Source organism: Saccostrea echinata, unplaced genomic scaffold (assembly GCF_033153115.1).
Source record: "Saccostrea echinata isolate AGI-Se365-2 ecotype Australia unplaced genomic scaffold, CSIRO_AGI_Sech_v1 ptg000028l, whole genome shotgun sequence".
NCBI classification, from domain to species: Eukaryota; Metazoa; Mollusca; class Bivalvia; order Ostreida; family Ostreidae; genus Saccostrea; species Saccostrea echinata.
The window spans coordinates 5,157,200-5,184,731 of record NW_026889777.1 but is presented as its reverse complement, the minus strand read 5'-3'; the positions used below and the strand labels follow the sequence as shown (position 1 = coordinate 5,184,731).

The window sequence follows — 27,532 nt, the reverse complement described above, 5'->3', positions numbered from 1 at the left end:
ATGTATCTCAAATTTAATTGGGCAAATGAGAATTTTGTCTTTAACAACTTAAATGACTCAAAAATGTATTGCATGTTCAACATGATCAAGGCAAATTATTTCCTTTATCATGAATTTATTCTAATTTTATGGGAGAATATATTTATAATTATGAAAGTACTAGTAAATCAGTCTACACTTAAGTAAAAATTACCTCAACTATTTGAATTACTTTGCAGAATTTATTGCATTGTCTTTATTACTTAACAATCATGTAAAACTTTATTTCATGGCCGTAGGAACGGGGGGGGGGGGGGGGGGGAGAGAGGGGGTGCCCCCAATAATTTTGCCGAAATATAGAATACTAAAAAAACATAGCTACTATATGCTTGTGCCCCCTCAATAAAAATGCCTGATGACCTTTTTTTTTTCTTTTTTTTCCTTTTTTTTTTTAAAGCTTGTCAAGTAATTTTTGGTTGTTAGTGCCCCCCAAAGAAAATGCATGGCTGTCCCCCCTTCCCCAAACTGAAATTGCTTCTTACTGGCCTGTATTTATTGATTTTTTTTTAAAATGTTTCATTTATTTATAAACCTATTAAGTGTTTCATTTTGAAAAGAAATATTAGAAGATAATCATAATTTCAAAAAGAAGTTGAAATTAAATAATAAAAGAGACCCGAAGAAAAATTGCTTGTTGTCAAGCTTAAACAAGTCCTGATTCATATGAAACAGATCCTGATCAATTTAATTTTTTTTTTTTTTTTTTTTTTTTTTTTTACATATAATGAAAAAGATACTGTTTATCTTATGCAGTTGCCATGGAGAAATTAACTTGCTTATACTCTCAATTTAGTTATAAAACCATATAACAAGCAATATTTTTTTTTATTTTAATAAAATTGTTATGCAGAGTCTACATGTATTACTTGTATATCTACATATGTACATTTATTTAGAAACTTTCGATCGGGTTCAGTTTAATTTTGATCGGGTTAGTTAATACATTGTTGAGTCTTTTGATCAGCATGGACATGCACATGGTTTGATGGTATGATAATATTTTTACAGTTTCAATTTCTAAACTTTCCAGGAAAGTTTCCTGCATTTTGTACAATGGCTATTTATATGCCGTATATTTTCCCATGAATTTTTTTTTTTGAAATTATGTTTTAAAATTCTGACCAGATTTCTGAGGAAAATTTTAACTGCCTAGGGTGCATCTTCGCTAGCCAAGGGTTTCTGATACGCTACTCTCCTCATAAGTTTATAAGGAGAGTAGCGTATCAGAAACCCTTGGCTAGCGAAGATGCCTAGGGTGAGATTTATGACAGTCTGAGACATATAAAACCAAGTCTCTGAATAAATTAGATTTTGTTGACTTGTTTGCATTTATGCATTTATTTTTATTATAGTGTGTTCGGTACCAAATAACATGCGAGAATACCTTCTCCAGTATGTTGGAGAGAAAATTAGCAAGAAAAAGGCGGGTGAGAAAATGAGAAGTTGACAGAAAAAGATTTTTTTCATTATCGAAAGGGACATGTACAACATCCATAATGGTAAGAAAAGAGATTTATTTATAGTCATAATTATTTGTTTCTATGATGTTTCTTTCGATAACTTTTCACTCATATTGAAAAGCCAGCACTTGAGAACCAATACTCTGTACTCAGGACCCTTGAGCAGTGAGTAATTTTGTTCATGCCAGCACCTACTACAACATGGGACCTCAGTTTCACTTGAACACCAGTCTCCACATCCTGCAGTGGTATTCGAACCCGTGATGATAGCTAGCATTATGAAAATTACATGTGCTGTAGATCGTAGGTTGCTACATAGTTCTTTGTATGTTGCGCTAAAAAATATGGTGTTCATCAATGATTCATTTTGGTGTGCGTCCTGCGTAAATTATGCACAAATTTTGCTCAGGACGCATTATTTTAATAAATGTGCATCCCAATGGACGCAATAAATTTATAGAAGAACGTGTATTATTTGGTATAATCCGATTCTAAACTTGACTGATTGCATCATATCCATGTGCTAAGCGATATGCATGAACAATTTTAACAGGTATATATAAGATTGCCAACAACAGGTCAGATTTCACAATTGCAGCCAATTAACCAGCAATTATCAGAAAATATTTGAAAGTTAGATAGCATAGTTCGATTATCACTGATTATAATGTCCATACTGTGGAACATTTCTGAAGCGAATACTATACCTACATGTATGTAAAAGCTATACATGTAACCTGTATCATTTTTTTATTCCTTGCAAGCTAAGAAGTTTAAAATTTAATCATTTTTATTTCTGACTGTTTTTTCATTTCTTCTTAAAATTGCTTTGCTTCATTCTGCTTCTGTGCATTTTATGACTGATACAGTACAATGTGTGAGATCGTATGTACGATCTAAAAATAGAACCAAAGTGCACAGTTGACAATATATTATATTTATGACACAAAATCATGTAGTCTTACTTGGACAATTGATAGTAAAATTATAAAACTACTCACAGCAACAATAAAGCATTTGCTCTTTCGTGCAATAACTTTTTATATTTCACCAGAATTTCCTCTGTAATATCTAATATATGACCCTTGGATTTGGATGCACTGATTTTGTCATTGGACTCATTGTTGTCATTAAGGGGGGTCCTTTGGACCCATGATAACCATTTTCAAAATGAATCACTGGTTCATAGGTCTGGGACTAAAAGTTTATGAGGGCATACTATCTTAATATCACCCACCCATTATCGTCTGATCAGCATGATCAGTACTATTAAGCAGGAAAACAAATATTTGAAGAGACATACTGTAAAAATAATTTTGTAAGATCTTGGAAAACATGTAATTTTGGAAGTAGATTGACATATAAGTATATAATTTTTTTTTTGTGGATAACAGTTGATTAGGGTAGGTGGTCACTGGTGTGATTTTGACCCATTATCTGATTATTTTTCATACTTAAGTTTTGTTCGAGTATATGTCAGTGTTTGTTATGCTACAACGTATTCTGGGTAATTTTCTCTATGGAATACCTTTTTTACAAGATTTCTTCTTTTTTTTAGAATAATTTACTGAATTTGTGAAATACATGTGTTCGACTTACAAGATACATGTGTTGGGTTATTGCTAGTTAGAACAATCTAACTGTGTCTCGGAACAAGCCTTCGATCACCACAGTTTATATGTCCCATATACTAGCAATGTAGCATATTGGAAAGGATCCGCTCAGAAATGATTTTGAAGAATACAAAAAAAATTGCACTGAAAATAACTATCAAATTAATCATAACAAACCTTTTTGAGATTTTATATGCCTTTTAACCTAAAAAATAATCCATATAAATAAGAAAATTCAACTCATTTTCTCAACCTTTTTTCCTCACTTCAAATTTACACGCCATGTTGAATTCGGAACTCTCTGGATTGTTCATAGAAAATGCAGTCAGTTTGAGTTATCGAACTTGCTTATTTTGCTACATTGCCAATACACGGAACGAATTCTATCGTTAAACCAGGTCCATAGGACAATATCATTTTAATGATTAGAACGTTCTATCTAGGTTATTGAGATCACAGCAACAATATATAAACAAAATTAAAATTGAAATTATAATTCGCATCATCTCTTTTAAAATTATTTTGTAAAACCAAAAAATATTGGTTTAAATATACTGACAATAAAAAAAGAGAGACAATAATTCTCAAATTATGAATAACTTTAAAACATTGAGTGCACCTACAAGCACAGATCCCATGATTTGTAATATAATGCACACACAGGCATGTAAACTGAAGTAAATCAAACATATAGATTTTCACTGATTAGCTAATATACATGTAGAACTACCGTAGTTTGAAACTAAATACTCGTACAAATACAAAAGAAAAAAATAATTATTTTCCAAGCAAATAAAATGAAGAAATTAAAAGTTTTTGATTTTATTTTGATTTAAAAATTATCAAAGAATATTTAAGTCGAACTTCATGAAAAGAAAAGCTGAAATCAAAATATTTGTATCAATTTAAATGTCATGCTTGATAAATTTTGGAAATACTGACAGATACACCCTTGCATAACACATATACATGACTAAAATTGTAAATTTTTAGAGACTTTGGATATGCATTGTGTCAAACTTTGTCTCATTTTAATATAAAATGAAAAAATTATAACCGATTAAAAATATTGTGATCTGTATTGTAGCATAAATATTGTGATACCTAATATAGTATATTTATTTAGATATAGAATAGTAGACGAAAGTGTATTATCCCAGCCCTTTATATTTGCAGTGCAGTATAAAACAGTTCAATTATATAATAATGAAGTCAAGAGAATATGGACATGATTATATGTAAATTAATAGATTTTGTTTTCATTTTTGCAGGTGTGTCTGATGGAATTTGTCATTTCATTAATAAATAATGCTGATAAAGATGCAAACTTAGCAATTGTGCCTAAAAAATGACAGCTTTGACAAGGAAATATATCCATATATAACAGTTACTGGTACTGTCTGAATGCAGTGAAAGGATCCAGATGAACAGATGAAGAGATTAAGTACAATGTACATCAATTACTTGGATGAAGAGAATCTGCAACATGGGGTAAGGTATATTTGCTGCTTTATTAGTTATAAACTGTAAATAAATTGTTAGCAGAAAATAGACACAAAAGCTTTAATTAAAGGAAATCAGGGGTAAATACTAACTTTTAAAGCATGCAGATACTCAGTGATAGACTGATAGTTTGATAGTATCATAAAAACCAAAAGAACTTCAGTGACTTTGAATTCCTGATAGCCCTAGCTGTTAATGAACTAGCTGCCCATTACAGCCTTTGGCTGCTTATGGAGTCATGACTTGATTGTTGGGGGGGGGGGGGGGGGGGAAGGAGGAAATGAATTCCCAGTGGAGATGGGTATGAAGGTTAAAAATAGAGCCACAAAGAACCAGGTTATGGTGAGGCAGACTTGCCTCCTTACATTTTATTGTAATTATTTAACCCTTCACTCTTTATGAGTGAAATAATTCTCCAGTGGGACATAAAACAACACTCAATCAATCGGTCACACTTCACTCACTGTTCACAGCACTTGTTGCTCTGTACTGGGCACTACTGGCTCACTTATGCAGGTTAAGTTCAGTTTGGTGTTTACTAGTCATTCCAATGATAAATAAGTCACAGGGATCGACATTAACGGTTGTCCGATTGCCCGGGACAAGTAAATTCTCAGTTCGGGCAAGTGAATCTTGCGACGTACTTGTCTGATTGGGCAAGTGATTTTTTTTTTCATAGAAATGTACATATTAATTTAGTTTACATTATTTATATAAAAAAAAATAAATTGAAGACTTGATTTCCGCCAGGTACCTGACTGACAATGTTTTTGCATTCGGAATTCCTTGTCAGCATTTTTGGATTATACCTTTCATTTGAAAATCGGGTTCGTTATTCCGTTTTTCCCTGGTAAATATGCTGTTCGTCTATTCACTGTCTAACATCTTTCTTAACTTCTTATTTGGACATTAGATTATTTATTTGATCAAAGAATATAAGTACAGTGTAACACGATGTATCCTGATCAAGGTGTGTTACGTAGCAACTATCTTCCTTCAGCGTTGTTTTACAGTTATCTCAGAAAATCACAATTCACAAAAGAATCCAATCAAAAAAAAATTTTAAAAATATGAATTTTATTTATTAAACAGAGGGTTATTGCTACATGTATATGGCAGTGTGTGTTAACAGGTTAAATTTACAAAAGACAGTGGTATACATTTATGTACAAAGGCAGCATTTAAATTTTTTCAGGTACCTCACCTTGCCAAATTGACGGTAGTGTATTTGGTCGCATTTTTTCTTGTCATAACATTTACAGTAATAAATAATTTCTTCTGAAGTTCTTTCCTTATTTTGGGCAACCAAGTTTTGAGTTCGGACAAGTCAAAGTTTGAGATCACTTGCCTGAAGGGCAAGAAAATCTGAAAGTTAATGTCTATCCCTTTAAGAACATTTTTTGTGAGTCGACTGCACAGCAGTGCAACACCTAGGGATCAATTTACCTGGCATCTGTCTGTCTGTCCATCTGTCACACCTTATATCTCGAGAATTGTAAGAGGTTTAATTGTTTTTGATATTTGGTTAATATTTTGCTTGGCACTGTGACTTTTTAGGTCACCTGAGTCACTCAGGTGACCTATTGCTATCCGTTTTTGTCCGTCGTCGTGCGTCGTGCGATGTGCGTTAACATTTGAACATTTTTAGCTTCTTCTCTGAAACCGCTCAACCAATTTCAACTAAATTTGGCACATAGCATCTATGGGTGAAGGGGAACAAAAATTGTGAATTTCATGGTCCCTGCCCCCCTGGGGCCTGAGGGGTGGGGCTAAAACCACCAAAATTAATGCAATCTTTAAAAATCTTCTTCTTTACTCCTGGACATCAAGCAGTCGAACTGTTGGCATCATTGTGATAAGCATTAAGTCCTCTACCAAAATTGTGAAATTCAAGGCCCCAGGGTCAGGGGTTCTGGTGCTAGGGCGGGGCTATATAGATCATATAGTGAAAGTGCATAATTTCTTTGAAAATCTTCTTCTCTGCTCCTGGGTATTAAATAAACTAACTAAGTATATAGTTATGATGAGTAAGAGTGACTCTTCCAAAATTGTGAAATTCATGGCCCCAGGGGCAGGGGTTCTGGTGTTAGGGCGGGGCTCTATTGATTATATAGTGAAAATGCATTAGTTCTTTGGAAATCTTCTTCTCTGCTCCTGGGTATTAAATAAACTAACTAAGTATATAGTAATGATGAGTAAGAGTACCTCTACTAAAATTGTGAAATTCATGGCCCCAGGGTCAGGGGTTCCCAGGTGTTAGGGTGGGGCTCTATTGATTATATAGTGAAAATGCATTAATTCATTTAAAATCTTCTTCTCTGCTCCTGGGTATTAAATAAACTAACTAAGTATATAGTTATGATGAGTAAGAGTGCCTCTTTCAAAATTGTGAAATTCATGGCCCCAGGGGCAGGGGTTCTGGTGTTAGGGCAGGGCTCTATTGATTATATAGTGAAAATGCATTAATTCATTGAAAATCTTCTTCTCTGCTCCTGGGTATTAAATAAACTAACTAAGTACATAGTTAGGATGAGCAAGAGTGCCTCTTCCAAAATTGTGAAATTCATGGCCCCTGGGTCAGGGGTTCTGGTGTTAGGGTGGGGCTTTATTGATTATAAAGTGAAAATGTTTTAATTCTTTAAAAATCTTTTTCTCTGCATCTGGGTATTATTTAAACAAACTAAGTACATTGTTATGATAAGCAAGGATGCCTCTTCCAAAATTGTGAAATTCATGGCCCTGGGGACAGGAGTTCTGGTGCTAGGGCGGGGCTATATAGATCCTATAGTGAAGGTGAATTATTTCTTTGAAAATCTTCTTCTCTGCCCCTGGGTATTGCTTAAACAGGCTAAAGTACATTGTTATGATACACAAGGATGCCTCTTCCAAAATTGTGAATTTTATGACCCCAGGTTTAAGGGTTCTGGTGAAGGGGGGGGGGGGGTTCTATTGATTATAAAGTGAAAAAGGAAAATTTCTTTAAAAATATTCTTTTCTTCTTCTGGTTAAAAAAGCAAAGAAGCTAAGTGTATAGTTATGAAGAGCAAGTGTGCTTCTTCCAGAGTAGTGAATTTCATGACCCCTGGGTCAGATGTGCTGGTGTGAGGGTGGGGCTCTTGATAATTTAGTGAAAATGCATTAATTCTATTAAATAATCCTGTTTGCTCCTTAGTGTCAGGCAGATAAACAAAGTGATGATGAGCAAACATATGGTCCCAGGGTCAGAAGCTCTGGTGTTTTTTTTTTTTTTTGGGGGGGGGGGGGGGGGGCTCTATTGATAATATAGTGAATCTGTAGTAAAAATGCATTCTTTATTTAAAAATCTTCTCTGCACCTGGGCATATCTGAGGCAAACAGAGTAAAAGTTTTTATAAGGAAGGGAATTTTTACCAGATTTTTGAACATCTGGACCATTTGGTCAAGTGTTCTGGTCCTGGCCAGGGCTCTATTAGTTTGTATTCTACTGAGAGGAGTTATTCCCCTTTGCCATTTACCTTTGATAATTTATCACTGTAAATAATGTACTTGAAAGGTAACTAGAGAATTATGCAAAAAACTTTTATTGTATAATACAAAAAGTACTTTCATAGTTTTAATGATCAGATAGACTTGTAAGTAGTAGATAAATAAAAATGAGACAAAAATAACTTGTCTTATTAAATATTCATCAAAGACCAAGAGATGCCAATGTAAGAGATTTCAACAAAGGATTAAAATAGTACAGAAGCATTGATAATTTGTTAATATACTGTATAGTGATAGTAATAAATGGGGAACAGATTAGAACCTAATTTATGAACTGTTAATGAATATTAAGACCAATTATTTTGTTGATCATGATCACCCTATTTTTCTTGCTTTTGGGCAACAAAGCTTCACCTTTCAGTTCATTTTATACTCTATGCATCCTTGAAATTGTTTTATCATACTCAGGTGACCGTTAAGGCCCTTGGGTCTCTTGTTTTAAATACCATGGTTGCCAATCTTGTGACCCTTGAACTTACCTTTAACCTACTTATAAAAAAGTTAGTGCCAATATTCAGCATATTTTTGATAATTTAAAAGAGGTAAGTCTATGCTATTTAGCATGTGCACAATTTGTCATAAATTATAATGAAAAATACCAGCATTACAGTTCACTTGACCTTGACCTTTGTTTTACTTTTCAAAACATGTTCAAAAAATACTTTGAATGGTTAATTTAACTAAAATGTTTTGATTTTCTAGAAGTAGTGTTTTGATAATTAGCATTGATGAGCTCATGACACTCTACTTTGAAACTTTTTGATATCCAGTTATCACACAAACTAAAGCTTAAATCCTATGAAAACAAATCGGGGACCAGTATACCACAATGGGTGGTAATGTAGACTGATGACAATTGCAGTAAAGACAGCCTGATTTCTCTTTAGAAAAAACTGTTGAAAAGATTGTTGACCATTATATGGTGACGACTCTATTTTAGTGAAAAATTCTTAAACAGGATGTAAAACGACATACAATTAAACAATCAATCCAACTACTGAGTGAGCTTTCTAGCTTGTGAACTACCAATTATGTCCAATTGGAAGTAATATTTGAATGTTTTAAAATGTGATTGTACATTGTAGGAAATAATGTTCCTGTAGAAAAGTCAAAGAATGTATACATGTGAGATTCTGAAGTAGCCGTACATGATGAGTAGGAATTTGAAGTGAATTATGGGAAAAGGTATGTAATCCATTAGTTTGCTTTAAAGTTAGTGATTTTAAATCTGAACACACTGTGTAAAAGGAATTTTTCCGCCATATTCCTTTATTCACGCTATATTGTAGGGTCCCTATATAAGCCACTCACTTAGTCACTGTTCAGTGTAATCTGTTGTCACCTGTCTGTATAGACAGACTGACGTATGCTACATAGCTCTCAGTAGCGACAAAAAATTACTGTGTACTTCTTTCACGTACGGCAGGAGAGAAAGATGCCAATGAAACTTACAACAGTTGCACAGGTCAGTGCAGTATACAAACATACACAAGTACACGCAACTGCAATAAAATAAATAAACAAAGGCAATGCAACATAACCAGCATGAGCATGTGTCACCATTCCACTCCGATACCTGTGACAATAAAGCAGTCAGGTGTAACAAATGCAAAGAGTATACCCCGGTGCTGATATAGTAGATGATATATAATCCAATATGGTGTATGCCTATTTATGAGATGTGTTCAGCTTTAATTGATTGTTTTTCTCTGACAGTATGTACCATAGGTCATAGTCATTTATGGTATATACAGTGGCGCCATGTTTATCCGAACACTTCACCTTCCAGATGCTATTTTTCGGGAATAGATTTTTTTCCATGTCATTCTGTCTCATTAATCCAGAAAAATGTGTTCCGCATCCGGACGGTCGATTTCTACTTCAAAACGTAATAGTTCATTGAAAAACTACTCTTTTATCCGGACGGTAATTTTTCAAGAAATGACTTTTTCACACTTATCTTCAGGGGTTGAAATTTTCCTGGAAATCCCACTAGCCCAGGGGCTACTGATCAGGAAAAAATTACTAGCCCAAACTAACTAGCCCAACAATTTTTCTATGCAAAATGAAAACAAAAAGTTAAAGTTTTGAGTGTTTTGGTGACAGAAACAAATTAAACTAGTTCTCAGTCAAAAGAAACCAGTCTTCATAGAAAAATGAAAGTAAACTGACGAGAATTTTTTTTCTGTTCTGCTAGTCCGACAGACTATCATTACATTTAAATAAGCTAGCCCCAGTCTTAAAATAACTAGCCCCGGGGCGTCGGGCTACCGTATATTTCAACCCCTGATCTTGCAGTAGTGTTAATTGTAGTAAAAACATTGGCCATGCAGTCAGTTTGAAGGCGATACCTGTGACCTACAAACAATAGCATCTACAATTAGCGTGTATTTACCCCAATTAAATTACATGTCTAATATGAAGCTCGAAGAATTTAGCTTACACCAGTACACTGTGCATTAATTAAATAAGAAACAGTTCAAAATTAATCAATATTATTTTTAACAAACTTAAGCCAAAGAGGCGTCCGGATCAACAAGGCGCCACTGTATATATTATATAATACATGCATATAAATGTACTTGCTATTAACAGTGAGTACAATAAAATTTTCCCATTAAGTATATTAATTTTTTTCTATGTGGTTTACTTTATGCCCAATTATCAGCAGTTTCCTTAATGGCCATATTTAAGTATAAGAACTAGGTTGCTATAGCAGACAAAAGGTAAATATAAAAATCTTAAGTGCAAGGTACTTTATCACTCATTGAATGTTAATTAGGGCCTGCATGAAATGTTAAAGCTATATAGGATTCACATTGTCCATCTTTATGTCTTTCAGCCAGCAATTAACACTTCAGTTGTGACACAATAAACAAGTTTTAATTTATGCAGTGGAATACTATACATGGTATTGATGCATACAGTAAATGAGATCATTAGAATGGTGTATTTATATACTGTATATACTTGATATCAACAATTTTTCTCAGTGGTCTACTTTATGCCCGATTATAAGTGGTCTCCTCAATGGCCATATTTAAGTATAACATATGTATAAGTACAGGTTGCTATAGCAGACAAAGGTAAATATAAAAATCTAAGTGCAAGGTACTTTATCACTGATGGAATGTTAATTAGGGCCTGCATGAAATGATAAAGCTCTATAGGATTCACATATTGTCCATCTTTATGTCTTTCAGTCCAGCAACACTTCAGTTGAGACACAATAAATAAGTTTTAATTTGATATGCAGTATAATATAATACAGGGTATTGATGCATATATTGAATAAGATCATTAGAATGGTATATTTATATACAGTATATACTTGATATCAAGGGTTTATTCAATTTACTCAATTTTTCTCACTGGTCTACTTTATGCCTAATTATAAGTGGTCTCCTCAATGGCCATATTTAAGTACATGTATAAGTACAGGTTACCATTGAAGACAAAAGGCATATACAAAACTCTAAAGACCATGATACTTTGATACTGATTGAAAGCTGATCTGGACCCTTGAAAAGCACTTACTCTTAGTCTTATTTATATGACAATGTGTGGTTTTGATATAAGTTAACTGAATTACCTAGGAAACCATGGTAACATATTTCTATCTGTTTTTGTATGTTTTTGCATGAGCAAGGGCTTGGGTCATGCATAAACTTTTCACATGTTTCAACTTCTTCTCAAGAACTACTGGACCAGTTTAAATCAAACTTGTCACAAAGTATCTTTAAAATAAGGATGGCAATGATTAACTGGTTTATTAACTATTGAGAAAGATCATAACCAGTTGAAATTTTCATAACCAGTTCTGTACCCAGTTACAATTTACATACTAACCACTTAGTAGATAGTAGGGATGGCAATCGAATACAGAATTGCAAATCGGTTAACCGCAAAACGTTCCGACCGATTAACCGGTTAATCGTATCAAACTACACAATGTCATTTTCTTGACTTTTTTCAAGTAGCTCTATTCCTATGCACAAGAAGTCTTAAAAAAAGATGTTAGAGGTCAAAATCATTCTATTTGTCTTTAGTCTTGATCATAAAACTACGCGCATATTTTTTTTCAATAGACAAGAAAAAATTCAGAAAACCATGAACCATGCCTGAGATATCGTGGATAATTTTCCAGAGCGGATGTCACACAAGTTCATTCTTCATTATGACCATAATCAAAACTAAGTCTAAAATGTATCGCTTAATTTACAATGTTTGTATTATAATTTAATGTGATAGATAACTGCAAAAGATACACACACACCAATTCACGGTGCTCAACGGTGATTATTATCATTAAAGAATTAGAGGACAGTCGTGGTAACGACATGATGTTTTAACAGTAATTAACATATCTCAGACTGACCAATTACCCCGCAATTGTAATCTGGAGAGCCATGATGATCTCCCAATCAGCCTAAATAAATAAATGAAAACACTAAATTAAACGTTTAGGTAGGAATTTCTATTTTGAAAATGAATTTTAGTACATTGCCTTCTGTTTTACATATATTATAATATTTTTTCAACTAATCGATTGCAGATTTTCTAACCGATTGCCATTGTTCCGACCGAGTAATCGGTTAACCAGTTAGAAATTGCCATCCCTAGTAGATAGTTTTTGTCAATGAGTATTTGTATTTACTTTTTCAATAATATTTTCATTTTTTGAAATAAAACTTGTAACATGTTTCAAACTGAAATGTGACAATCAAGCAGTTACCATATCTTGCCGAATGTAATATGCATTGGTTTAAATATGCACCCCCTTTTTCAGCCTACAACTTGGGGAAAATTGCAGCTCGGTTGTAAAGATTATTTGCTACAAAATCTTATTTCTTACAGGGCACAAGTTATTTAAACATTAAGATTTTAACAGACTTGAAATTTCTTTGACAATAACTTAAAGATAAGTCACTTGACATATGATAAGTGTTTGATATGTTGTAATCAACACACACCCAAAGCTTAAAAAAATGAAGAACGAAGGTTATAAATCGACCTCTCAAATATGAAACAGGGCTCTCAATTGTCTATAATTGGGGCCGTTCAAGGGCCCCACTCCCAATTCAAAAAAGGTACCTTTTTTCCCAATTAATGTTTTAATTTTCCCAATAGTCATTTCTCCCAAAAATTAAAGAAAATATAGCTGGATATATACCGGTAATAACTTAACTTGCTATTCATATTCCTCTGTTTTATAAAACAAATTTAGTTGATAGCGAAGACCGGAAACCCAATATATATGATTTTAAAGTACGTATAATGGTTATTCCAAAATTTCCTAAAAGGTCTTTATTTTCCCAATCTTTACAGCCCGGCCCCATTCCCAAAAAGCAGTGTTAGAGCCCTGTGAAAATGAAAACAATTATATGTACATCAAATAAGAAGTGCCCTATCTTGTAAAAAATGTGATTGGAATAGATAGACCATTTCTTTATCCAGGAGAATATCATTACCGCTACATTTTCAATATGGTAATTATTTACCGCTACATACATTACTCATTACCACTGCAAAAAATGTACACATTACCACTACATTTAAAAGTTTACATTACGAATACATTGCCTCTTTCATTAGTCAATGGATTATGCATGTACAGATTGATACAAAGTACATGTACAACATATCCAAGCATAAGACCTTTTTCCACTGCTCACCATGGGAGACAAAAGTACGGCTTAACAGGGTGGCTTTTTCCCACTTTTTTATTAGTCCCCTACCGGTGAAACCAGAGGGAATTATAGGTTTCCTCTGGGTCTGTCCATCTGTCTGTCTATCCCTCTTTCAGTCTGTCCCATTTGTTTTCAGCACTTTTTTCTAAACGCTTGCAGATATTGAGCTGAGTTTTGGTATGTAAGTGTATCTTGATGAGTTACAGTTCAAGTTTGCATTTTGTTATGCTTCTGAATCAATGATTTTTAATGGAATTGTGGCAATTCAATTTTTAGTGGGAACCAGATTACACTTGCCGGTAGGGGACTAGTATTGCTAATGCAATACTCTCAGAATGCTTGTTTAATCTTAATTATAGTAGGTATTTAAGTATGCAAGTACAATACTGTACATATAAATGCTTGTTCAAAATAAAGTTTTTCTCGTAATTTCGGCCCAATGCAACAGAAACTAAAAATTCAAGAACCTATTGGTAATTAATCTGATGTTTTTTAAATAGATTGATCCAAGAAAATTAAAAGTTGTATCCTACTTTTGTTTTTGAAATAATACGAATATTTTAACTTTTTAAACTTTTTCTTTGGAATAGTTGTGCTGTGAAAATAAGAGATACATCCGCATTTTTGGGGTAGCGTTTTATCCATAGGAGCTGCATTTTTCTCGGGATTTTCCCCCCAAAGGATCACTTCTAGGTAAATATATGCGTTGACCTATAGGACTGATATTGGTTTCATTCTTTAGAAAAAGCTTATCAATATCTGTTCCGGTTGCTGACTTTAGGCCACATGCGTGTAGTTTCTTGTTTCTCATGTATCGTTTTAGTTCTAGTCAACTGTGTGTTCATATGACCCTACATCAGTATTTACATATACATCCTTTGTATGAGGGTCCTTACTTGATGCCTGGGTAATGGCAACGGGAGATAAAACCTTAACTGACATTACCACGTTCTTTTCTAATCTGTAAACCTTCCTCCTGCATTTTTGACATAACATGTCGCCAATGCACTCAATTTTCCCCAGGAATGAACTGCATCTACTCTGCATAGCGCAGTATCTCTCCCACTGGCACAACACTACTACTAACCAGAGATGTTCTTGAAAGACAAACACAGCAATTTTTGCTCGTCATGATTTTTTTTTCGTGACACCTGCAGTATCGAGTAACACAAAGTGAATGATTCGTGTCCTCGAACAAAGTGTGCTTACACTGAGGTATACAGTTCCGGTTGATTGCGTTTAGTTAAAGAGAATTTATAATCTGCATTTCCATAAATGTCTTTTATATCAACAGCAAACACACATTTAAAGAAGAAAGTGGAAGTAAAATGCAAAAGCCTGTATAAAAAATTAAAGTTCATGTTTATACAGGTGTAAAATTTGAAAAAAAAAAAAATAAAAGTGTTCCAACAGGTGGATTCGAACCAGGACATAAAAAAAAGGTCCATTCTAAGAATCTGCGGTCTATTTCTCTGCGCTATAATGACTATGAAAATGCGCTCCATAAATGTAATCCAGTATGATAGAACTAGGTTTTTCGCATTTTTTGTAGGTTTTTCACGAATTTCGACCCTAAGGCAAGGGTTCCCCTAAAAAAATCTTGTTTAAAATCATTCTTTAGATCAAAATCTATCAAAAATTCATAATTTAATTTAGGGGCAGGCCTGCCCTGAAGGACTTCTATGCCAAAATTCACGTAAAAATTAGTTCTTTAACGGACAAAATACTGTTTTGACCAACTTTGGAGGTTAATTTCAAAGTTGCAAATAAAAAAAAATTACGTTTAAAATGCAAATTTGAAAAATTTAGACAAATATACAATAGAAAACAACTAAAGAACATTGATTTTTAAATGTGACTTTTTCCTGAAAATAGTTCTTTCCTATAGGTCAAATCTTTTGTTATAACGAATACATCCTTTAGGGGTGTGTCTATTACAAGACTACGGCCTTTACACGTGACAATATGGTACTTCGTCAATATATCTAAATGTTAAAGGCGACAGCATGTATTTTCTTCTTCTCATGTATAAGATTTTAAATAAATTCTGCTTTGTATGAATACAAAAATAGGTTTGATAATAATGGAGCACAATTGGTACCTATGGAAATTTGAAGAGATTTTTGGAATACCTTGTCTCTAAAAACCACATAGATATTGTCAATCAGAAACTCAAGAAATTTTTAATATCAACTTCAGAGTACTTGTGTGTACAGTCAGTGTTTTTTACAAATAATTTTGCAAATGACCAATGACAAGATAAGTTAATTTTTGAGTTCCACTTTTAATGAAAAAGCAGCTGTCAATAAACAAATCTCTCATCCATACAAAAAACAAAAAAGCATACCAAGGGTGATAATCTCAAAATTTAAGCATTGATCTGTTCGAAATAATTTTTTTTATTGACATACGTTTAAGGATAAACAACAATACTTGATATCGCGATTACTGAAATTAGCGGAACTCTTTCACAGAGGTAGGAAACGTCTGTTGGATGGGGGCAGTGTACTATTGAATGCAATGCATGATCGATCATTGTGGAATTTATAAGGACTGATAAGAAAGAAATCCTAGAGAAATATCTTGCTAAACATGCGCTGAACCAGCCTAATAAATTTTTGAGAGGAGCTAGTCCTATATGTTACATTTTTTACGATACTTTTTACTAAGCGGACTTTTCTTATTAAATTCTAAATGAAAATCATTACTTTTGAAAGTTGATAAAATACTCTAAACTTTCCTTATTTGACAATCTACTATTTGGAGTTCAATTCTTGGCAATACATTGTAGTTTGGGCATAATGATTGTTCGAATCATTCCATTGTCACCACTGTAATGTTATGCCCCAGAAATCTTGTGAGATTTAGAGCTTCCTTGACTCCCATGCTAAAGAGCGGTTGTAAGTTAGATAACTGAGAGATACTCGCAATACTGGTACTTTTAATTCAATTCACATGTGCTCACCTTTGAAATGCATTCACAATTCTTTATAAAGTTGGTGACATTATGTATGAAAATATCATAAAGTCTAGTTACATGTTTAAACTATGCTTGTGGTATGCATTTTTTTTCTTGAACAGTAAAGGAAGGGATGAGAGAGTTCATTGATTGCCATAAACTTTCATTTATATGTTTTTTTTTTAGAGATGGAGTACTACACAAGCACAATTTTTTAAAGAAAGAAAAGTCAATGGAATGAAAGCCAAAGAAAAGGTGAAGTGAATTGTCACTCATTATATTTTAAATTTAATGTGGACATGGTCATTATTTTAGTTATGTCATAACCTTCTTATCAATTTTAAGCAGTGCAGACAGATGCATTTCTTATTGCTTTGAATAGAATAAATTATCAAAAAAGTTTGTATATGTTTTTTGATATTGAATTAAAATTAAAAAAAAAAAACAAATTATCAATTACTGCAGTTTTGAATTTCAGTACACTAGAAATTTTTCTGCCCTGCCATGAATATGGCTGGGGCATATAGAGTTTGTCATGTCTGTCTTCCGTCCTTCCAACCTTCTGTCTGTCCTTCCATTCCCCTTTGCTTTTAGCTCAGTTCAAAACTAAGTTTCAAAGAAACTATTCAAGATATTTTTATCAATCTTCATATGCTGATACATATTGATGAGAGGTATTCAATTTCATCAACATTTTTTTTACCTTGACCTTTCCTTTAACTTTGACCTCACTTTTCTTAAATTAGTGTTTAGCTCAGTTTTAAAGAAACCATTCAAGATAGTGTAATCAAACTTCATATGCTGATACATACTGAATCAACATTTTTTACCTTGACCTTTCCTTGACCTTGACCGTACTTATCTTAAATAAGTGTTTAGCTCAGTTTTAAAGAAACCATTCAGGATAGCATAATCAAACTTCATTTGCTGATACATACTGATGAGAGCTATTCAACTGCATCAACATTTTTTGATCTTGATCTTTCCTTTGACCTTCACCTCACTTTTCCTAAATTAGTGTCAAACTTCATATGCTGATACAGACTGATGGAAGGTATTCGACTGTATCAACATTTTTGACCTTGACATTTCATTTGACCTTGACTTCATTTTTCTTGAAATAGTGATTAGCTCAGTGTTAAATAAACGGTTTCCATTCAAAATATTTTTATCAAACTTATTTTGCTTATGCATATTAGTGAGAACTATTCAACTGCATCAAAAATGTATGACCTTGAACTTTCCTGTGACCTGGACCTCACTTTTCTTAAATTTGCATTTTGCTTAGTTTTAAAGAAACCATTAAAGATAATTTTATGTGAGCTTATGCACTTAACAGAATTTGGTGAGAATTTATCATCTATATCCAACTTTTTCGATTTCAATGTTAAAGAAACTATTTTAAGATATTCTCATCAAATTTCATACACTAAAAATATTTTTGTGTTGCATTACTAATATGCCCACATGGTGCAGTGGTTAAAGCTCTAGAGTTGCGGAGTAAGGAGTTGATCCTTATGTCGCTGGTTTGAATCCCACTGTGGGACGTGGAGACCGTATAAACCGAGGTCCCATGTCACAGTAGGTGCTGGCACGAAAAAGATCCCTCACTGCTTAATGGCCCTTAGTGCCGAGTATAGGTCAAGATTTGCAGCTCTCCACTGGCAAGTGGTGGCGTCTCCATATGAGTGAAAAATTCTCGAGAGGGATGTTAAACAATAAACAAGCAAATAAAAATTAATATACCCTCAGCGGGGCATTCATGTCCTATGGACATATTTCTAGTTTTGCCCTCTTGTACATTTGTACATGGATATACTTTTTATTTTTGCTCTGTAAGCAACAACAAAAACATTATACCATAAAATATGCACAAAATTATATGCTAGGAATGTATTGTGAAAGATGCATTTCAGCTGACAAATGTAGCATCTTGAAGCCAGCTTTTTAAATTTTTTTCTGAATGACTTTCAGGTACTTCTTTTATATTTGCAACTCATTTATAGGGATGTATTAGTATGGTAGCCTGTCTGCCAACACCTTGTAGATGAGATTCTAGCACAAATTGTGTGAAATGGTTCTCTTAATTGACATGAGAAGGTCACCATTTTTTATCAAGATAAAAATTACTTGTATGTCTTGTAATAACATTATTTAATGTATCCCTTTCATAGCACACATGTTCCTTTCAAAGAGAAGAAAACATTTATAATTTTTCAAGGTCAATAATCTCATGGATGAAATGCAAACTGTACTATTTGAAAAAGGTGGTATAGGTATTTCAGAGTCTGTATTACATCTTGCCAGTTTATTGTTCGAGGGAATATTCTCATCAAATAAACTATGTAAAGATTTGCTTTTTAATGCAAAGTATTTTTATAAGTAATAACTTCATTTCAACTTACAATGAACAGTTAATCAATGCATCTCACTTTGTATATAATGCATTTTAGAACACACATTTGTGGTTTAAAACATGTTGTAATAGTTTAATAATGCTATTCATTTTTTTTAATTGACAAGAAATGAAAATGTAATGATTATTTCAAAATAGTGTTTTATTCCTCTTATGTATATTTATAGATACGTAAAAGATTGTTATTTTTATTGATGTTATGTTTGTGTACAAAATACTAGTTATTTATTACTTTATACAAAACTAATGTTGTGAAGATTGATAATAATAGAAGTCCTTATGCATATATTGAACAGTATACAAATGTCACCAATGTAATACACATTTACATTTTATAAAATGAAATTTTACATGACTTGCACATATTTGCATTATTTGTTACAGTTATAACAAATCTAATTCATTGTATTTATGGTTTCCAATTTTTATTGTCTATTCAAACATGGAAAAATTATATGTGTAATGATGTTAAAGACACAAGAATATGAATTAAAATAAGACTGTATGAACTACCTTTAGATTTATGAATTCAGTAGACAGTGACTGTGACAAATGTGTATTTAGGATAGAGATCTTAGACATGAGAAGAAAAGGGGTTGTTTTACAAACTTTTTTTTTGCATGGGGAAATATTGACATTTTTATACAACAACAAATGAAGTTACTGGAATTGTGAAGTCTACATGTATTCTGTGAGTAGACATCTTTTGAAACAAAGGTAGCTTGTGGCCAGAAATATTCTAGACCCAGTAGTAACGGTCTTTTGCACAAGGTCATAGTCACTGTATATCAAAGTATGAAATACTTACCAATAATTTTTTGTAACCTCAGAGTATGGTCCTAACACAGGTTAATACAGGTCAAGGCCATAGGGTTTAGAAATGTAATAAATATTCAAATAAACACATAATTCTGTTTGTTTGTTTGTTATACATCCTTTAAGAATTTTTCACTAGTATTGAGACACCACAACTTGCTGGTTGAGGGCTGCAAATTTAGACCTGTACTTTTGAGCAGTGAGAAGTCTTTTCTTGTCCCAGCATATACTGCAACAAGGGAATTTGGTTTCATTGGAAGAACCGGTCTCCACGTCCTTCAGTGGGATTTGTACCTATGACTTAAGGAACAAGTCCTTACTCCACTACTCTAGAGCAAATGCTCTGACCACTGCGACAAGCGGGCAATCACATTATTGTTATACTAGATGTAAATCAAGGCAAAGGGATAATTGTGACTTGGGGATGTATAACAACCCTGCATCAAGTTCAATTTTTGTCCACTGTAAAATAACTTCCAAAGATTATATTATCTTAGGGTTCATTATGCTCAGAGTATATGACATAAACTGGATATATAAAATTCTAAAATACAATTTTTTTTAGAAAAGTACAAGGTTATAGTTTCAAGAGGTCATATCTAGCATGTACAGGTGATTGTGGCTTAGATGATGATTTTATACCATAAGTCATCATGTGAGTAGGAAGTTTTAAATCAATGTGTTTCTTTGGTGGTGGATGAAATATTTTCTTAACGTTACAATTACTATCGGTCATTTACTATATTTCCATAAGATTCAGGACATGAAAATTTGTCTACGAATAGACATCACCCAATTAGTTCCTTCTAGTTAAAATAAGGAATCATCATACTGGGTTTTAAAGTGCCTAATATTTTACTTAAGATAAATGCAAATTGACCAATAAATACTGGTATGAGAAGTACATTTATGCATGTGTAGTTTTTTTATTAGAAAATTAGAAAAAAGAAAATGGTCTACATAATCATGTATATATATATATTCTGGTCTCCTTTATGCATTATATATACTTGGTCTACTTTAACCCTTCGGGATCCTCATAAAATATATACATGTCTACCTAAAACCTCCAATGTATTTACAAAATATTAAGGAGACCAGAAATGTCGTATATTATTCAGGAAGCAACATTTAGGGCTGAGGGGGTAAAATTTTCATTTTTGAAGCCTATTAGAATAAATTTGGGTGAAAGTGTGAATCAGAATGTCTCAAATAAAAGAAATGAAAAATGTCTACTTAATGCCTCAAAATAAGTGCGGTCTACTTTATGCCAAAGTCCACCTTATATATATATATATATATATATATATATATAAAGATGATATAGTTTCAAATGAATCAATATAAAAGTGCGCATTAAAAATTTATCTTGCACAGCAGATTATTGTATTGTTCCGAGACGATTCTTATCAAAAGAAAAAAAGACATAATTAGTTTAACAGTAAAGAGGTCATTATCCGTAGAAACGTGCAGTTTACCTATGTTTACCTGCATGGTTAAGATGTTTTAATTATAAAAAATCACTATTAAAATGTTTTAATTATTTACTCATATATTTATTTATTCATTCATATAGGACGGAGAACTTTTATCCAAACACTGAAAACGTTAATATAAAACAATGTTTTACAATAAAGAAAAAATATTCGGAAACTAAATTAACGGGGCAAGTTTCGCTATGAAGGGGAAAGACTGACTATATAGTGAGACTTTCCCCCGGAAGACGCTATGCATAGTTAGACTTTCCCTGGAAAAGTCTCACTATATAGCTTGTCTTCCGGGGGAAGTCTTACCATCTAGTCAGCCTTCAGGGGGAAGGACACCGGGTACATGCCTGAACCAATAACATACATCATTTGAAAATTTGGGTTCGATTGATAAAGTATTAAGGCAGAAAATTGAAAAATAAGCTCGGCCCGGGTTTGCGTACCTAATTTTACCAACACTCGCAGCGAACACCCTGCCACCTAGCGTTATAATGCCGCATTAAATTCACACTACTTGCATTCGTCTGCGTTGAATGCGCTTAATGGTTTGCATGACTGAATTTACATTTGTAATAGAGATGATCATAATTATTTATTAAAGAAACCGTATCAATTTAAAAGAAAAAAGAACGTATTTAGAAGAATAAAGCAACATAGAAGTAAGGACAAAATGAAGAATGAAAAAAGTTCAAAGTGAAATGTAATAAAGACGAATATGAAAACAATAAAGTGACATATAGTTACAATAATAACAAAGAATAAAGAAGTAGGCAGAATAAGAATAAAAGCAAGATAAATAGACTTTTGGCGGTAATTCCCTTCCATACTCCACTTCTTTATGTCGGATTAACCTATACATCAACACCCTACCCTTTTAAAAACATTCTATGAGCAGCTGGACTAGGTCTAATTAAAGTGTAAGAGCATTAAGGTACCTCCGCATAGTAAGCCATTGTATGAGGGGCAATTCCGGTCATTACATTCACATCTTTCTCCGCTGTATCCCTCAAAGCAATCACACTTTCGACAGGTACAATTACCTGCATTGCTGCAAATTCTGTAATATTCAAATGCAAAGATAGCGAATTACTTAATATGGAATAAGGGTGAGGATATATAATGTATTACTTCATGGGCTAATATTACAAAAAATTCGAGTATGACTTCATAAAGTAAAAAAAAATAAACGAACAACTTCTTTGAGAAGCGCTCATCTCTTCACAGATTGTCTTCAATATTTTGGTGTATAAAATTAACATTATCAGCTCTTATACGTATACACAGAGTTGAACTTCAATATCTCGAACACAGATAGCTTTAATACCATAGATATGTCGAAATAATTTGACATCCTAATCACTTATTAATCATTTAATATTTAGGTATTTAACCCTCAATATCTTGATCCTTGGATAAGTTTTTCCTAGGTCCCATTGAGTTCGAGATAACGAAGGTTTACTGTATATTCATAAAATATCTTTAAACTGAAATAATTTAATTCTGGTTATAACGCAGTATTTGATTGAATAAAAATTTACTTTATATCGTATAAATTGAGTTGCCTACGTTACAATGACTTGCATCTAAAACGTATCGATCCGCCTGACGTTACATTTAAATTTTGTGCAATTTGAAGTCTTTTTTAAGGGCAATCATCTTTTTTCTTACAATAAATGAATGAAAATTAAATCATAAGGAATGAAATTTATAGCTACCTTTTTTTATAAACCGCTTCGCGGTTTATAAAGCGTAAACTGTCCCAACCCACTTTATACGGTATAAGCAGCTATTAAATTCATTCCTTAAATAAAATTCAAAACCAATTAAATGCGTCACAATATTTATCATATTAAATCTACGAACACAAACGGCAGTATTATTATATAAATGTACCCCGATTCCGTTCCACAGGCGTCCATAGTCGTTCCCCTCTCATCACAATCACAACTTTTTCCTGACCACCCGGCATCGCATTGACATATACCACACTCGTATGTACCTCTACGATTACATCTAGTACTGTTTCGTTCCTTCGAAAACATACAATGATATTCCATAGAATAATAATAACACAAGGTATCTAACTCAAAATTACATGAGTACCAACTATAGAGAAAAATCCTTTTTTTTTAAAATCTATCATTCTAAACACCAGAAGAAATTACCATATACTTAAATTGTTGAAATAAACTCATGTCTACACACTTTTATTGCCTAGTTACCATAGAAACTAATAATTTTTTTGGCATTCTATCAAATATTAAATTCTAAGAAAGCATTGTAAACTTGGAATTGAAGGGGAGAGGGGGTGGAGCACTGGGGCTCATATTTCATTGTGCAAAATATGGGAAGAAACAGTTGTTTGTTTATAAAACCTGTCAAAAACCATAACCAAAAACGTGGGAATAAAATCTAAATCGGTAGATTGATTGATTGACTGTATGTTGTTTTACGTCCCATTCGAGAATTTTTCACTCATATAGAGACGTCACCATTTACCGGTGAAGGGCTTCAAATTTTGACCTTTACTCGGCACTCAGGGCCATTGAGCAGTGAGGGATCTTTATCGTGCCAACGCCTGCCGTGACACGGGGCCTCGGTTTTTAAGGTCTCATCCGAAAGACCCGCAACTTTCACTTCAAAGTGCCGAGCGCATGGCGAAGGAACAGTTGCTACCCATTTTATCGACTTGGTTCTGTCGCGGCCGAGATTCGAACTCACGACCTCCCGATCACGGAGCGAGCGTCTAAATCGGTAGAAGAAAGTGGGATAATTATAATCATAAAATAAGAACATATGTAAGCTTTTTTTGGAAGGGGGGGGGGGGAGGTTCCGTGTACAAGTTAGTCTTAATTATCATTGATATTAACGAATGGGGGTATTGTTGTACTTCTTTATTATACATAATCGCTGAATATGTCCCTGATTAAATTTTATGCATCATTTTTTTCTAGACCACTTGTTCTTAAAACTATACTTGTTCCAATAACCAGTATTCGATGTAATTTACAGTAGTACAGTTTGCAATGTTTACTTTTTGTTAATTCAGTCAATTGTTTGTTTTTTCAGTCCATTTTCTCTATTTCCGATTTACGATCACAGTAATTCTTAATGTACTTTAATAAAAAATAAATATCATTGCACTGAGAGTGCACATTTGACATATTTATCGAAATTAGCACTTGGAATCCTAAATCCTTGTGCAAAAGCCCGTGACCATGACCAAAAAACGTATATATGGAATTGAATAAGAAGTATAAAAGAGAAATAGTGCCGATAATGTCTTGCATGTATACATACGCTGTATAATAGTTTGCGTGAGAGCGGTATCATTTAGATATGTCTTCGAGGGTCGCCTAAAAATCGATTAACAACATACATAAAAACTAAGCCATTGTTCCACCTATCCTAAGCTAAAATCAAAACGCTGGATTAAAATTAAAATTTAGATAAGATCTACCACTTCCGGTTCTAGCTGACAGTCACAATCACACACGTGTTCCACCTCTATCTGAACTCGCTCCTCCAGACCCTCGGGAAAAATGGTCAAATCCACGCTCCTCTTCTCAGGGCAAACCGTGAAGTTGGACGTTATGTACAGTGTAAAATTTGTCTACCAATACAACATAATTAAAACATAATAATTTATTCCTAGTTGGAAAGCACCATTTGACTTGATAATGAATTTGAATAAAAATGAGTTGCCTACTTTCGTCAAAATGGTATTGATATGCCTGACGTTACATTTAAATTTTGTACAATTAAAACTCATTTAAAGGGGCAATCATCGAATTTACTCACACTAAATGAAGGAAAATTTTATTATAAGAAAATGAATTTATTAGCTACCCAATTTATAGGGTATAAACTGGATTGGAACAGATTACACTTTTTTTATAAATCGCGAAGCATTTTTTAAACGAAAACTGTACAGCCCAGTTTATTTTGTATAAATTGGGTAGCAGTTAAATCCATTCCCTAAATAAATATAACTATCGATTAATTAAGAGCAGGTTTTTTTTTTTGTTTTTTTGTTTTTTTGTTTTTTTTTTTTGATCAAGAAACAGTCATTTAATTTAAAGTTACGAACTGCATTTGAGTTTAACTTGAATTCACTGACATAATTTGGAATTTCATTTTAAAATTAAGAACCAGCATTGATATATCTAGATACACCTTATGAAAATTGACTGCAGTTTAGTTAAATTATTCAGATTTATATACATTCATGTTTTACCAATTTGTCTGTAGTCAATCCTTGGCAAATGTTTGTTTTATCTAAGTTGCGTCTGTGAAATTCAAACAGAAGATGTTACCAATCGGAGAAAGATTTGAATTTTACTGCTAAATTGATTTTCGTACATGATTCAGAATTTGAAACATCTTTTCAACTTACCCTCCTGTTTTGCAGTTTGTGTATATCTCTACATTCAATTCTTCGGGGATACCACTGTTAATTAACTTTACTGTCTCTCGAAGACGCTGCAATTTTTTTTTTTACAATTTTAAAACACATGTACCATCATTATTGAAAAAAAAAACGTAACATACCCTCCGCTTATTTTGGTGAACTACAATTTTATACTTTTAAAGCAGCCACAATTCTGCTTATTCCTGTTAATTGCCAAAATGTGAAACATGAAAAAGGTGTAGATAACGAACAGTGATCGATATCCTAAATCCTTTCAAAAAAACAAATCGTGAACAGGACAAAGAACACTGACCACTGGAAACACCATAGGTGGGATCAGGTTCCTAAGAGGAGTAAGCATACCCTGAAGACCGGTCACGTGACCCCTCTGTATCAATCAGTTAAACGGCGTTATCATTAGTTTTTAATTAAAAGAATTAAAAGAATGATCTACCAATTGGTATGAAATCTGTCAGTAAAAACTTGCAAACGAAGTCATTATAACGACCGTAGATTTTGCAAAATGCTGACTTTATACGATATTTTGTGAAAGCCTTGTAACATCTACTTATTTATCAGCAACCGGTTTTTATGCCATGCTTATTAAGAGTCATTCTCTGTAAACAATTAAACTTTTGGCACGCATGATAACGGATTTTCTTGAAACTTCATGCAAAATCTTGCCTTTATCCTTCAGCTATAAATTGATAGTTATTTGGTTGCTATGGGTTTCTGTTTCAATATCAATGGGCCAAAAAGTTAATGTTCATTTGATTCTTCATTGTTGTTATTTGCTTGAACAATTATGAGCATAACCATACATGTAGAAATGACCTCTAATTGTTTTAGATAATAAACTATGGGGAATCCTCGTAATATAGGTGTCATTGTGGTAACTTTTAAATAACCTCTTGAAAGTAAAAAAAAAAATCAAAATTCAAAAGTCTCAAGCAATTAATTAAAAGAATAAAAAGATCAAAAGACATTTAAAAAATGTAAATAATTCCATAGGAAAATCATCAACTCAAAAATATAAGTTTTTAACAGGTGTCTTGGTTGCCTTGGGACGTATGACAGGTCTTCTGTCACGATTTTTTGCATTGAAATTTCGGAATTATCTTTCAAATTCTTTTTTTAAAAAACACATATTTTAAAAAATCAATGGAATTGCAATGATTAGACATATATTTAATAGTGTAATATACAAGGATGTTTGTAAAAATATGTTTCGAAAGGATGTTTATCATAGAAATAATATCTGAATAATTCAGAAGGTTTAAGCCATTTTCATCTTAGAATTTACATGTCACTTGATCTGTGATTTTTATTCAAAATCTACTTAAAGAATTCCCAATTATCAGATTTTTTTTAGTGAACATTTGTTTGAATGCCGTTAAGAATTCAATTAGATTCTATGGTACTTATACTTAATGTCAACAGATTTTATTTTCTTGTAATTCCTTTTTGCATTTACAATTAACCTACAATTAAATATGTACTTTTTACATTATCTTAATAATTTTCAAGAATCATGCATAATTCGTTAATGCTGGTTGCTAAATAAGGTTTAAAATGCCTCCTTTTTCTTTGTTTTGTTCCATTTCAACCAAAAC

The 27,532-nt window shown here is 32.8% G+C and overlaps 1 protein-coding gene and 1 long non-coding RNA gene across 3 annotated transcripts in view; one reads left to right on the top strand and one right to left on the bottom strand.

The window, feature by feature from the left end:
• The window catches only part of LOC133193932 (integrin beta pat-3-like), a 39,959-nt gene that overhangs the window by 6,519 nt on the left and 5,908 nt on the right, over window positions 1-27,532 (bottom strand). The window contains exons 8-12 of the mRNA XM_061329847.1: window positions 25,905-25,990; window positions 25,746-25,797; window positions 24,969-25,121; window positions 23,402-23,538; window positions 22,444-22,565 (exon numbers count right to left, since the gene is read on the bottom strand). Coding sequence (XP_061185831.1) covers window positions 22,444-22,565; window positions 23,402-23,538; window positions 24,969-25,121; window positions 25,746-25,797; window positions 25,905-25,990 — 550 coding nt within the window. The remainder of the gene's footprint in view (window positions 1-22,443; window positions 22,566-23,401; window positions 23,539-24,968; window positions 25,122-25,745; window positions 25,798-25,904; window positions 25,991-27,532) is intronic.
• Window positions 1,433-19,362, top strand: LOC133194060 (uncharacterized). 2 transcript variants are annotated; one of them, XR_009722037.1, is made up of 5 exons: window positions 1,433-1,538; window positions 4,384-4,603; window positions 9,226-9,325; window positions 14,421-14,523; window positions 16,976-19,362. It is a non-coding gene; the product is annotated as an uncharacterized LOC133194060 (long non-coding RNA). The 2 variants fall into 2 exon arrangements; XR_009722036.1 differs by lacking the exon at window positions 14,421-14,523 and having other exon boundaries at window positions 16,976-19,361.